The sequence below is a fragment of the Mustela putorius genome, unplaced genomic scaffold, assembly GCF_011764305.1.
Source record: "Mustela putorius furo isolate JIRA1106 unplaced genomic scaffold, ASM1176430v1.1 tig00000695_pilon_pilon_pilon, whole genome shotgun sequence".
In the NCBI taxonomy this organism is placed as follows: domain Eukaryota; kingdom Metazoa; phylum Chordata; class Mammalia; order Carnivora; family Mustelidae; genus Mustela; species Mustela putorius.
Window position 1 is genome coordinate 4816021 of NW_025421447.1, and position 14507 is coordinate 4830527.

Sequence of the window (14507 nt, forward strand, 5' to 3'; positions counted from 1 at the left end):
CTGCACATTCATGTCTTCAGAAGCTCCCCTAATGAGCTCCGAGGCTCTTTCGTTGCCCCGATCCTCGAATGCAGACCCACTCGCAGCCCTCTGAGTCTGCCCCACTCTAGATACGGCCTCACATGTCAACAGGAACTTGGGCCCCGCGTTCCCTCCCTTCTTCAAGAGCCTGGGCCTCCAGGAGGGCCGCCTACAGGGCCACTAGCTGCTCCTCCAGCCAAGCACGCACAGATCTCCGAGTCGCCCCCTCCCGGCACACTGCCCTGGCTCAACTCCCGCTCTGTGCTTCTGGGTTCTCAGACCTGAGTACAGGACGCCCAGCTCCTCCGGCTTCAGTCCGCGTCTTTGACCTCAGCATCACCAAGAAATGGGAGCACTTGGAGCTCCTCAGTGGGTGCTGCCCCCAATGGAGGACTAGGCCGTGGCTCAAACTCCTGATAAGGTCATCGCCCCACCACCACCTGACCCATTCCTCTGACCAGTGGCCTCTCCCTCCAGGAATCTGGCTGAGCAGAGGGGACAGAAAGCTAAAGCAAACCTCGCGAACATGGGAGCGACGGAGGGCAGAAAGTGCCAGGAACTCACCTAAAATAGGCGCACAGCGAACGGAAAGTGAGCTGCAGGGACTGCTTGTGCTCCTGCTCGGTGACGTGCTTCTAGAAAACAATGAAGTGCATGGTCAGACACCTGTTCCACAGCATCCCAGAGCCCGGGCAGCACGAAGGGCCACTGGCCCATTCCCGAGCACGGTGCTAGCACACGCTCCGCAGCGCGCCACTAGGCCTGGCCCGGTGCTGGCAGGAGCCGGCTCCCCGTTGCAACAGAAGACGGCAGGCTCACTGCAGGGCACTGCTAAAGCTCCCACAGCCAGGCTTTCCCGCGAGAACTCGCAATGCGAACATGTGGCAGGCGGGGCGCTTCTCATCCCTGGGCACAACGCGAGAGCAAAGGGCAGGAACAGCGCATTTCTCTCGAGTATTCTCTCAGCTCTGAAATCGGACCTAAGCTTTCCCGACATAAGCCAGAGCAGCCTAAAGTCACAGTTGTAGGAATCACATCTCTTGACGAGGCTACTGGGCCACTTTAGGATCCCTCTCTTAATGCAATAAACGTGCTGAACACCAACTGTCAGGCAAGGAGCTGGAGGGGGTCTCCAGAGCAGTGAAGACCCAGGGCCCTGCCTGGCTCAGGAGGGTGGGAGACGCAAGATGCGCCTTCCGTTCGTCAGCGTGGAAAGGGAAAACGGAGCCCCACCACCGCCGTCCATAGGGACGGGTGAAGGGAAAGCGACGGGGCTGCAAACGGATGGCAATGCCATTCAAGAGGTCACGTGTCATCTGCCACTTCTATGTGCGGGACACACTCGAGCAAAGCAAGTCACTGCGAGCGGCCTGGCAAATGCGCCAGTAAACAAGGAAGACGGGAGTCCTGCCCACAGTCCGGTGGGTCGGGCCGGCAGATGCGGTCCAAGGTCAGGAGTCTGGGTGGAAACTGACCCTTCAGGCTGACATGCAAATTTTGCAGACAGATGAAAACAGCGTAAGATCCTGCCTCATCCCCAAAACCATCCGCAGTCACCTGACCCTAGGACTTGGCCCCATAACACTCTGCAGCTTCTCCCTGTGGCCGGTGTCCCCAGCTGGACTATAGTCCCCTGGCTCCAGAGACCATATTTGGTGCTTTTGTTCCCTCCTTTCTTTCTTTCTATGCACCCCATAAAAACTTTACTACATTTGCTAATTAGTTGCTGCATTTATAAATGCCTTTTTATGGGCGCCTGGGTGGCTCAATGTTAAGTTAAAGCCTTTGCCTTCAGCTCATCATGACCCCAAGGTCCTGGGATCAAGCCCCACATCAGGCTTTCTGCTCAGCAGGGAGCCTGCTTCCCTCTCTCTCTGCCTGCTGCTCTGCCTACTTGTGATCTATCTCTGTTAAATAAATAAAATCTTGAAAAAAATAAAAAATAAAAATGCTTTTTTAAAATGCTGGATCTATTTTCTTCACTAAGCTCCTACCAATAATTCTACTACTTGCTTGTCTACAGACAATAAAAAACAATCTATAATTCTATCACCTATAAAGAATTATTTATCTTATCCTTTCCGATTATGATTAAAATCTCTCTTCCTTGTCCTACCGCACTGGCCAGACCCTCTGACGACCTCCCGAGAAGCAGCGGCCGGTGAGCATCCATGTCTTCCTCCTCATTCTGAAAGGGATGCTTCTAGGGTCCACCATCCAGCATATTGTTAAAAGTCTGGGGCACACGCCCTCCAGAAGGTTGAGGGAGTTCCTTTCTGCTCTGAGTTTGCTAATGGTTTTATAGTTTTAATCTTCATCAGAATTTAATCTTACTTAAATGTTTTCTGTATTTACTGACATAACTTTTTCCTCTAACCTCACTTACTAATTTTCTAACATTAAACCACCCTTGTATTCCTAGGGTAACTCCCAGTCAGTCAGCACTTTGGATTTTACCGGACCAGTTTACAAATGTTTCGTTAGGCTTTTCTTACAATGTTTACAAGAAAGCCTGACCTGTAAGTCTGCTTCCTTGCCACTCTTTTATGTTTCCGTGTGTCATGCCACCTCTGAAGCACTGGGAACTCTGGAGCTCTCTGGCCTACATGTGTTCAGCATTGCTCAGAGAAATTTTTTTAAGTTTGTTTTTTTTTTTTTAATACTTTGAGAGAGAGAGAGCACGCGCCCATGCATGTGCACCTGGAGGGGGACCGCAGAGAGAGGGATGAGCAGACCCCGTGCTGACCAAAGAGCCTGATCAGAGAGAGAAATTTTTGTTCTCACATTGTCATGGATCTGTTTCCCCCTGTATCACACTCATTTTCCCACAGAAATACTACCTTGAGGACTAAAAATCTGGATCTTTGTACGGGATATTCCACTTGGTAACACACTGCTCATAAACCCTGAGAGCACTTTTCACCGGCCACTCTTGACGTCTGAGTGCAAGGGGCACAGGTCGGTGAGGGCTGCAGTTCCCTGCAGGGAGAATCTCAGACACCTGGGTCTCAGACACCTGGTCAGGGATTTCCTGTGAAATCATGGGGCGGGCCGGGCGGGTAGAGAGAGAGTGGATAAGGCAGATCACCAATGAAGCAAGAGGAGCCCAGTTTGCAAGTGCCCGACCTGGGGGCAGGAAGGAGGACGGGGCAGGGTCAGATTTCCTCTAGTTTTGTGTGTGTTTTAGACTTCCCCGTAACAAAGAAGCGACCACTGTTGAAAAGAATGCTTGGCTGCAGGGAAATCCTGAAGAGGATGGAGGAGACAATATCCCACTTTGTGAGACAACAGGCTACATGAGAGCCTCCCTCTCCTTAAGGGCAGGGGTGCCGCATGGGGCCCTGAGGCGGCTGGGTTAGGATCAGCAGCAGATGCACACCCGGAACACCGAAACCAAGGAGACGCGCAAAGGAAAGAGGGAACCCTAACTGCTATCCCTCCAGATTCCCGACGTGAGTGATTACCATCATGGCGAAGAGATGGTCCCGCCGGCTCTGTCGGTCAGGAAAGAAGACGGCAGCCCCATTGAGAAGGGTATTCCTGACTTCTTGTTTTAACGTTTCCATGGGTGCAGAGTCTCCGTCCACCCTGTCCACCACTGCCAGGAACGAACAACGGCATCAGCGTCACATCCCCCACCCCACTCACAACATCGGTACCCGCACTTGCCAGCCCGTGACTAGCCACCCCGCCGCACAGCAAGGGCCTATGTACGGCAGCACAAGGAAATGCACTGCACCGACGGAAGGGCCATATGTACCAGTTTTCATTTCATTATTTCCCCGCCCTTCTGAGCCGCAACCGGGCAAAGCCTGGACAGTCATTCCACGTGGCCACGTGCTTATTCTCTCCCCTCCCTCCCGTCCCAGTGTCTTCACTACAGTGAGGACTGAAGAGTGTGACAGTCATCACTATCAGTGTGACAAGCCTGTGGTCAGAAACCAGGAGGAAGGGGCGCCTGGGTGGCTCAGTTGTTAAGCGTTTGCCTTCAGCTCAGGTCATGATGCTCGGGTCCTGGTGATGAAGTCGGATGGGGGGGGTACAAGGCGCCAGCTTTTGCTTTGTCTTCAGCCAGCCTCGTGCTCCCTCATCACTGGGACAGAGCCCAGCATCGGGTTCCCTGCTCTGCGGGAAGCCTGCTTCCCCCTCTCCCCTCCCTGTGCTTGTGTTCCCTCTCTCATGCTCTCTCTCTCTCTCTGTCAAATAAATAAATAAAATCTTAAAAAAAAAAAAAAGAGAGAGAGAGAGAGAGAGAAAAGAAAGAAAAGGAAGACTCACGAGTGAGAGACTAAATCCTGAACTCAAAATAATGAATCAAAAGAAAATCCAAGGAAACCCTCATTTACCCAAGCAGTGACCCCTCTCCTGGGCTTGCATGAGCACAGAGTCCCTGTTCTTACAGCAAGAGGCCTGGGAGGCTACCAGCACAGGGTCACATTCAAGAAAAGCCCAGGGGCCCCTGTGGGGCTCAGTGAGTTCAGTGTCTGCCTTCGGCTCAGTTCATGATCCCAGGGTCCTGGGATGGGGCCCCGCATCAGGCTCCCTGGCTCCCTGCTCTGTGGGGAGTCTGCCTCTCCTTCTCCCTCAGCCCCTCCCCCCGCTTCTGCTCTCCTGGCTCTCTCTCTCTCTGTTAAATAGACAAATAAAATCTTTAAAAAAAAAAGTAAAGGCCAGCCCAATCCCTACCGTCACATAAATGTGTGTGGAGCTCCTTGGCGGCCATGGCCCCTGCAGGACTCTGCCGGGGAGCCTTTGCTTGCGGGCAGGCAGCTGGCCCATCCCTCTGCAGCATGGAGAAGCAGCTCTGGAGGAGACGCAGAAGCAGGGTTTGGGCACAGATGCATTCTTCCCTCGGGCTACAGAAAGGCAAGCACACCAGAGCATTGAACGGCAGGTTGCTTTTTCCCTCCTAAGCAGTCTAAAAAGGACTCTAGTCTACACAGCAGGCCCAGTCAAAAGAAGGCCAAGGAGAGGAAAAGAGGCAGAATGGAAAGAACCTCACACCCTGCCTGAGTCTGCCCACAGTGCGCCAAGGACATGTGTTTTCGACCCTACTTTTCCACCTATAAAATGAGGGCACACCCCAATGCTTGACCTGACAAAATGTTTGCAGAAACAATGCCCAAAGTATGTTACAGAAACGTGAAGCGCTGTCTTTAACGATAACCAGTTTTCTCAAACGAGAACAGTATAAACCAGGGAGATGTCAAAGAATCTTAGAAAAAAAAATGGACTATTTGGAATATAAAAAATAGCTTTTTCAGTTTTGTTTATATGATTATCACCTTATAATAAAGTCTGACCTACTTTTGCTTTAATTTACTGTAAAAATTCCAGAAGATTTGCAAATCAAGACCCGCGAAGTCCAGAAAAGATTTGTATTTTAAGCCACTTTCCTTCTGCTGCACCTAAAAAATTATAAAAACCAGAAAAAATAACATTGAAAATGCATTTAGAGAAATATTGGGATGGCTCATTTACCGTTTGATGGGAATGGGCGTAGGCTTCCCACACGGCTGACGCGGACGCTCCCCAGCCTGGAAGCGCGCGAACAACCCTGCCCAGTGTGGCACTTTCTACAGGGCATGTGTACGTGCGCACGCGGAGGTGAGAACAGACGTGCACAGACGCACACGCACCACACAGAGACTCCCAACTCCATACACCGCACCAGGGCACCAGCGAGACGACACAGCAGTGTGCTTGGACCCCCGCCCGCGTTGATGCTGCCCCAGAGCCCCCGCGGCTCTGCGGCACCCCACCTCGCCTCCCCCAGCACCGTTTATGTTTCCTGCTGGAACAGGAGAGCTTGAGTAACAAAGACCAAACAGACCGAAGTTAAACTGGGTCTCAGCAACACCAGCACCATGGGAGGGCGAGAGGCCCCACTAACCCCTAAGCTGAGTGGTGTGCTCTCTACGGTGATGGTGGCTAGAGTCCTCCCCAGAGTGAGCGGTCACTGCGTTCTTACTAGTGACTGTACGAGTGACTGCACAAGTCAGTGTCTGGACCACAGACGGTTTCAAACCCTGACATCCTGGTACCGTTAGTGAGCAAACACAATTGCCCGGACCTTGGAAATAAACTTCCCAGGACTTAAGGGAGTTGGAAATCTCACAAGCTTACTCGTTGTCCCCAGACCACCACCAGGCACCACGCGGGGGTCTCCAAGGTCTGTGGGCAAGCATCACTGTGGGAAGCATCACTGTGACGACCACACGTCCTCCGGTGACTGACACCACGGATGCCCAGCACCTCCCGCCCCGGCTCTCCCCACGCCATCCCAGCACCACCATGCCCGCAGCAAACATGCCCCTGCACGGGCGTCTCCCTCAACACCACCATTAAAGTGCCCCACGGGAACGAGGTACCAGGTCATGGGCGAGCTGCTGAGTAAACTGAAGTGTCCTGAGGAGCAGGGTGGCCCCACAGATGCTGTCCTCCCCGTCCTTCCTGCAGAGGGTGCAGACAGCAGGCTGCTCTGCTTCCGCGCTCACTGGCCGCAGATACCCGCTGATGCTGAGGCCCTGCACGCCCAAGCGCTCCGCCGACTCCTGGCGCGTGCACAGGAACTTCACCATCAGGTACTAGAAGGATGGGGACATTCAGGGAGAGGGACTCAGAAGCCGGACTACAAACGGAAGGAGATACAGGCCTTTCTGGGACGGTCCCCCGTGACTTCAGTGATCTATTAGGTCCCACTCTGTCTAGCATGGGGGCCCAAAAGGAAGCCCAACATCTCGACAAACAGGAAGAAAAACACTCGTGCTGACGAGTCAGGGTTTGGGACCGGTCCCAGTGAGAGAAGTGGCACCACACCCTGTTCAGAGCAAACACGGGCCAAGACACCATGAATCCGAGAAGTACATCTGCTGTGCAGCCCCGTTGTTGTGGAACAGAAATCAGGCAGAGAGTGAGAGCGGTCAGCACGTGCCCTGAAGAACCCTCTCAAAGCCCCCATTGACCCACAGCCCAAGGCCCTGCGCCGTCTGCTGGAGGCCAGAGCCACTCTGCAGGCCGCCTGCCAAGCCGACTCCACACTTCTCGCAGCGGATGCTGCTCAGCCGGGTGCCATCCAGACCCCACGGCCCAGACGCGGAAGCACTTCCTGAGCGTCTCCTCCCTCCAACCCTGAGGGCAGCTCCTGCTTCTCTCACTGAAGCTGCTCACTGAGGCTGACACGAAGGCTGAGAGAAACGTGGCCCAGACAGAAGCGACTGCCCTCCCAGCCACGGAGGCATAGCACTCATGCCCTCGGGCCAGGGTGCTCCCTCCCACCCCCCACCACGGCTGTCCTGCCCCCCATGACCTAGCCGGGCTGCGGGCAACGGCGCCATCACGGGCTTCCAGTGCTCGGCAGCACACCCCCTTTCCTGGGAAACCTGTCCCACTGGCCTAAGGCCCAGGGAGGCACACTTCCCCTGGATGGTCACAGCCCCCTGTGTCCCTGGATGGTGGCGTCCGTCACGGGACCCCAGGCTCCGATGGTCCCGGCCCCGGCGCATACGAGCCGTGCCACAGGCAGGGCCAGGGCCAGGGCCAGGGCCGGAGCCGGAGCCAGCGCCGGAGCCGGAGCCAGAGCCGGAGCCAGAGCGGGGAGCAGCCACGTGGAGCAGCCGCAACTCCGCATGGCTTACCTGGGCTACTCTGCACTGCCGCAACTTCACGTCCGCTTCATCCCACTCTTCTTCCAGTTCAAACCAGCCAATGGGGTCATCCTCTCCGAGCTCCTCAGAGGGGCAACCAGCCCTGCAAACACATGGAAATCTCAAAACACAGTCCTCTTCCCAAATTCTCAGGGGCCTAACAACTCAGGCGCCATCCGCGTGGCATTGAACCTGCCGCGAGCAGTCGGGTCCCGGGTGTGGAAGTGGCTTCTGGCCATTTCTCCCTGCTCCTCAGCCTCCTTGGCACCAACATGGGAACAAGTATCAGCTCCAAACAGAATCCGGGAACTAAAGAGAAAGTTTGCTTCTCCAGATAACATGTCTGAAGAACGAGACAGGAAACCAAGGCATCTCAGAAGAGCGACTCATAAATGAGAAACAACAGCCACCATAAGCTTCTGGAAAGATCCCAAGGACAGAGAGGTTCCATTCTTTCCCCAGCTGTGGCCACTACGCATACACCCAGCCCGAGGTTCAGCGCACTTGCTACAACTGAAGGGGAAGAGCCAGGGGACTTTCAGATCCTGGAGCTTCAAAAGGGGACGTCAGCCTCCTCACTTTTTCCTGTTCCTGAAAAGGTGCTTCCAGGAAAGCGTCTCAGCCTCAAGGGTAAAGAAGGACAACTCCAGCTACTTCTTCTTAAAAATTAGACACTTGAGGGACGCCTGGGTGGCTCAGCTGGTTGGACGACTGCCTTCGGCTCAGGTCATGATCCTGGAGTCCCGGGATCGAGTCCCGCAATGGGCTCCCAGCTCCATGGGGAGTCTGCTTCTCCCTCTGACCTTCTCCTCGCTCATGCTCTCTCTCACTGTCTCTCTCTCAAGTAAATAAATAAAATCTTTAATTAATTAATTAAATAAAAATTAGACACTTGAGTTGTACTCCCTTTTCAGGAAGTCAATAACCCAAGGAGAAAAAGGCAGTCTTTCAAGTAACACTCCTGGAACTTCCCAAGGCCTAGTCTGTGGGACAGCTAGCATCACGTGAGGACTCTGCGCGGAGAAGCACACGCGGGCATTTGTGGCAAGAGGGAGAAGACTAAGGATCCAGAGTAGGTTCTGTAACGGGGAGAAAAAAATGTTCTCTTTTTGACTTAAGATTTTCTTGGCATCGGTCTTTCATGACATAATTAACCCTAAAACCAAGAGGACAGAAGGTATTCTGCCTTAACCCAAAACCATGTCAATGAGTTTCATCAACACCGTGTTTGAGGATTTCTGAATTCACTCTGCGGCAGCCTTTGGGAAAGTCCTGGAGAGGGAGAGACAGATGGCCAGGCATTTGAGAGCACAGAGAGACAACCTGTTGACTACGCCCCACAGCACACAGAAGACAGAAAAGAGAACTCAGTGTCTGTCCTCTTGAGCATGGACAGCGCCAGTCAGCTGGCTCGGGAGCGTGCCAACTGAGCAATGACCGGCCAGAAGGACAGAAGACAGAAAAAAATGGGAGAAGACAGACACACGTACATTAACCTCTTGATTTCGAAACTGGAGAGACACTGGTAACATGCAGGCCAAGCAAATCAGGATTTCAGAGTAGCTCAGGCTGGAACCAGAGCTAAAACCACTAAGTGAGGAGTGAAGAGACCTATATCTGGTTAGAAGAAAATCCTACATAAAATGTGAAAGATCTTATTTAACAGGGTTAAGAGAAAAAATTCATCGTAATATGTCCCAAGAATGGGACAGAGCTGCTTAAAAACAAGTGTAATCTCTAGTTACCATCAAAAAAAAAAAAAAAGAGGATATATTAGGGGCACCTGGGGGGGCTCAGTGGTTTGAACGCCTGCCTTCTGCTCAGGTCATAATCCTGGGGTTGGGGGATGGAGCCCCCGTCAGGCTCTGTGCTCAGCGGAAAGGCTGCTTCCCCCTCTGCCTGCTGCTCCTGCTCCCTCTCACTCTCTCTCTCTCTCTCAAATAAATAAATAAAATCTTTTTTAGAAAAAAAGGATCTTTTAAGAAGGCACATAGAATAGTGGGGAGGAAGACTCTAGGAATGAAGGAGATTTGTTCCAGTTCACGTGCAGGGCTGCAATCACAGACATAGACTTCCGCTGACTTGCTGTGACCTTCGGCAGAGGGGCAGCAGGCTCTCCACTGGGAGGAACGTCCTGGAGACTAAGGGCCACCAGTGCACGCCCAGCAGAGAGGGAACTACTCCAGACCTGTGCTACTTGGTGTGGTCCGTGTGTGGGGACCAGCATTCACCTGAGAGACCCCAACTCTGGGTAAGGGTCTCCACCCAGAACTACTGAAGCAGAACCGGGGACACGCGTACACAGCCAAGCTCAGTGGTATGGCACCGGGTGCAAGGCCACAGCAGCACAGAACCGGGTGCCAGCTGTGAAGGCCACCGTTAACTCCAGCTCCCGTCCCCGCAGACAGCAGCACAATCAGCAACTCCAGGGTTCTGCTCGGTGAGTTTTAACCCGCTACTGTGAACACGGGAGACCACGCTGCCCAAGGCTCACCAGTGAGCTCTGGGGCTGAATCTGAGAGGTCCACTTGCAGACTTAATCCAAACGAGCCTGGGTAACACCCGATCCCCCTGCCCACTCCCTACTTCCTTTACTGTCACCCCCTCGGCTTCATGATGACACACGGGGGCCTTCCTGCTGCCCTACTGGCTGTTTCTCAGCTTCCTTTTTATTCTGTCGCCCTTTAAATGCTGGTGCCTCTCAGCATGCTGATCTACAATGTCTCTCTTCTCTTCCCAGCCCACATCCTCTTCCAGAACTCACTTCAATTATCCTTCAAACATCTCTCCTACTGGTACCTTCAGTACCTCTTCCAGCTTCAATGCACTCTCCCAAGGAGCTGCCAAGTATCACCAAGTCTTCCTAGACCTCAAATCCAACAGGACCAACACTGAGCTCATCGGCTTCCCACAGACTGCTTTCCCAAGCTAGTTTCTATCAGAGAAGGGCCCTTCCAGTGTCCCCACCTGGCCCAGCCAAAATCCCAGGCCTCCCCAAAGCCTCCACCACCCCTCCTTCTCTGCTCTACGCTCAGAAACGTCTCTCTGTCAGTTACCAGCTCTCCACCACTGCCCGTGCTGCTCTGGCTAAGGGGACCTAGGCCTCTGACCACCCCCTCCCTTTCCATTCTGCCTCCATGCTGGCTCTCCCCCAGCCACACTGCACATAGCATGATCCAGACCAGCACCTGTAAAACACACATCTGGCTGCCATGTTCTCCTCCTCTACGCTCCTCAACACTACACTGGCCACCCAACCTTGCTTAAAGGATACAGTTCTCGCCCTGAGCCAGAGACACAAAGACCTTTAGTGAGCGGGCCACTTGCCGGACCTCTAGTTCCACGTCCCAGCACTCTCCCCCTCGCGGTGACTTCAGGCACCTGCGTGCCCCCGAGCCTGCCACAGCTCACCTACGAGGGCTCAGGTCTGCTGTGCTCTCTACTCAGGATCTCCCCTTTAACTGAACACCCTCCTTAGCTCTTAACCCAAACAACACTCCCTCCAGGGTCTTTCCTCCCCGAGCCCCGACCCTTGCCCAGTGCTAACCACTCTGTGACATTGCTGGTCTGAGTAGACAGTGAGCGCCACAGAGCAGCGACTGTACCTACTTGTTCCCTGCATCTCTTCTGTGGTGAGCATCAGGCCCCATGCAGAATAGATGCTTAAAATACCTCCAGTGAAAGCATGCTTAGGAGGAGGGAGCTTGGGGCAGATCTTAAAACACATATTCATGGGTGTTGCCAGGAATCAGTGATTCCTCATGGCCACTGGGGACAGGCAAGGGGCACCTGTCTATAGAGACGTGAGCATATTTTGCCATAAGAAAATGCTTATAGCCTTATTAACTACAAAAATTTTGATTCTGTTCCTTACCTGCTTTTTACAAATTGCCTGAATTCCTGAAGCTTCCATTTGTCATATTTTTCAAACCTCTTGAAGTGTTCTTCTGCATGGAATTTATCAGAAGAGGAGTTATAGGCAAACACCAACCCACACTGGGCACCAATGCCACCACGTCGAACCTAAAAACACGGAAGGTACAAAACTCCTGTGGCAGCTGTGTTTCCAAGTAATACAGTTAAATTCATAGAGCTTGAAGCAAATTCAAACCAGCAAAATGATATTTTGAGTTCATTAAGTCGGGAAAACAAAAGAGCTGCTTCCTAAGAAGCAGTGCCTTCTAGTCACACGTCCCCGGACAACAATCTCCTCATCTCTGTGTCCCAGTCCTCTGCTACAGGCCTGGCACAGAACGGTCACCACACGTGCAATGCAAACCAGGGACACAGACTCTGAAATGGAACCCTGTCTTTAAAAATAGCAGTAACGTTGCTTAAAGAAGTGAGTATGAGAATTACCATAATTCTGATCTGTGTAACTTGGAATGCAGATTCGGTTCCTGTAGAAAAAATGGTACTTGCTCTGGTCTTCCCAGTCTCTGTAAGAAACCCTGCAAAAGGAGACACTGAGGTGAGGACAGCCGACCCATGTGTCATAACCCGAAGAACTAAGACCAACCAAGCACACCAGATCTTTTGCATGTGGTGGCGGGGAACTAGTCTGCCTGGTATTTTCATAAAAGCAAAAAGAGATATCCCCTCTGCATAGGTGCGAGCTCCCTGCCAAGGCCCAGGTAACAGACCATGGCTAGGGACAGTCTCCTCAACCACACCAGCAGCCCTGCTCTAATGATCAAGAACACAGTTGATAAAGACTGTGACTTAAATTTGAACAGACATAAGACCAGACAACCAGTTATCTTTTTGTGCCATTCCTAAAACCGTGCCTGACGCCCGACTGCTGACAGAGGACACAGGCCTGGAGCATGACAGAGGGATGATGAGGCTTCTGGAACAGTGTCAGGAAAGCCTGCGCGAGGCTCTGAAATGGGTGTTCCGTGGGCACACTCTGCGGGCTACCTCCAGCGCTCACTGCTTGTGAGCGATCTCATGGCTCCATGAACCACACTCGAGTGTTGGTCAGTTTTATGTCTCTCTGTGGACTCCTGCTGGCATTCTTGTTGGTCTGTATGTATCTTATGAATTCTCCCGTGAACTATTCGTAACACCTTACTGGGCCCTCACGAATTAACGACATAAATAAAAGTGTAACTATTCGTCTTTCATTTGTATGAAAGTCATGGTTTACCTCTTTTGTTGCTGTTAATTATCCTTCAGTAACTCACAAAGAGGTCTGCTGCTAGACCCAGGCTGCCTTTCTCTTCCGCGCCCCTGCAGGTGACAGAACTCACACACATGCCCATGCCGCTGTCCTGGAGACAGGAACGCCTGCAACCTGCCCGTCCGTGCGAGCCCGGAAGACCACGCCCGCGTCTGACGCACCAAGCTCTGTCAGCAGAACTGTCTGAACTGGAACCTCCACACAGCAACATGCAGAACATGTCACCGAAACCAAGAACACGAAATGCACAAGAAACTCACGGCAGAGCAGCTGCGGCAGGACCCGGCCGCTCGGCAGGGACCACGTGTGCATACGTGGGTGGCCACCGACCCGCAGCTCGCAGCAGCTAAACCACAATGGCCTCAAGAGAACCAGACTCTCTTTCAGCAGCCCTGCCACCAACACACACCCGAAAGGTTCTCTAAGGGCGAAAATAAACCCACAAAGCCTGAAAGGTAAGCACAGAACTGGCTCTTCCCATCCTTGGTAAAAAACATGCAGCGGCTCCTGGGATGCCCTCACGCTCCATCTGTTTGGGTACCATTCCCCCCAGTTTACTCTCTCAAAATGACAGCGAAGAGAATAACCTATCGCAGAGCTGCAGAACTGGACAAATGCACGCCGTCAGTCTCCAGGCAGCACCAGCATCCCTGGCAAGCAGTGGACAGGACCGCCGGCACTCCGGAGGGCCAAGTGCGGGCTCCCTCGGCAGCCGGTGGCCTCTCCAGAATGGGCACCTCCCGGCACTTGGGGAACGTGAAGCCTCCCCATGCAGAGAGCTCCCCGTGTGCCCTGTGCCATGGTGGGCAGTGCGTGGCCTGCATGGCCCTTAGCGGTCCTCAGTGGGACAGGGGAGGGACACGGGGAAGGGAACGTCCCCACGGAGGCTTCACTGCGTGGAGAGGACCACAGCAAGAGTGACCTGCGTGACAGTCCACGGCAGGCGAAGTTCGCAGGCAGAGGAGGTGCCTCAGGGAGAATCACGAATGCAGGGGACACAACAGAGAAGAGGTGACCACCGAGAACATATGTGGCCTGCACCGCTGTGAGGAAGGCCAAGGAGAAAGCAAATCCAAGGCCGGGCAAGCCCGGCCAATGCTCGGTAACAGCCAGAAGACTCCCCTTCCTGGGCTGCATCGGCAACGTCCTAAGCAGGGCAGCGAGCGCAAGGCGGCGCGTGCAGGAGACAAACTGGCCGGCCAGCAAGATGGAGGAGAAAGAGACAGACCCCCGATGAGGGAAAGGGCCCACTACTGCACAGGACAGCACCTCGGCAGCTACCATGCCGACAGCCCGCGAGCAGGGAGGTTTCTTCAGACACGCCTGATCCAGAGGCATCCCGCAGAGAAATACCCTCCTTTCCAGCACTATCCTGCCTCGGATCTGCTGCGTTTCTTAATGCTTTAGGGTAACACCACGGAAAGATGATCTGAATATAAAAGCAATAACTTTTTATCTTCCAAAAGGAAGAGTCCTTACTTTCCAGAACCTAGAGCTCTCCAGCACTCAGCAGTCGTTAGGGGTGACCGACACCCAGTGGAGGACAAGGCCGCGATAAGGAGAGTGAGCAGATGATTCAAGAGCCACAGCCATGCGGGCCAACCTGCTGTGCAGCCCACGGCCCCGCATGCCACGGCCTCCCCACTCCCCGCACGCAC

The 14507-nt window shown here is 53.4% G+C and overlaps 1 protein-coding gene across 2 annotated transcripts in view; it reads right to left on the reverse strand.

Annotated features, from left to right (window-relative positions):
* ZZEF1 (zinc finger ZZ-type and EF-hand domain containing 1) overlaps positions 1-14507 on the reverse strand; it is a 100565-nt gene that overhangs the window by 55040 nt on the left and 31018 nt on the right. For both annotated transcript variants that reach the window (XM_013060284.2, XM_045083153.1), the window contains exons 10-17: positions 12027-12118; positions 11542-11690; positions 7659-7770; positions 6393-6608; positions 5329-5429; positions 4708-4877; positions 3486-3619; positions 586-656 (exon numbers count right to left, since the gene is read on the reverse strand). In XM_013060284.2, coding sequence (XP_012915738.2) covers positions 586-656; positions 3486-3619; positions 4708-4877; positions 5329-5429; positions 6393-6608; positions 7659-7770; positions 11542-11690; positions 12027-12118 — 1045 coding nt within the window. The remainder of the gene's footprint in view (positions 1-585; positions 657-3485; positions 3620-4707; positions 4878-5328; positions 5430-6392; positions 6609-7658; positions 7771-11541; positions 11691-12026; positions 12119-14507) is intronic.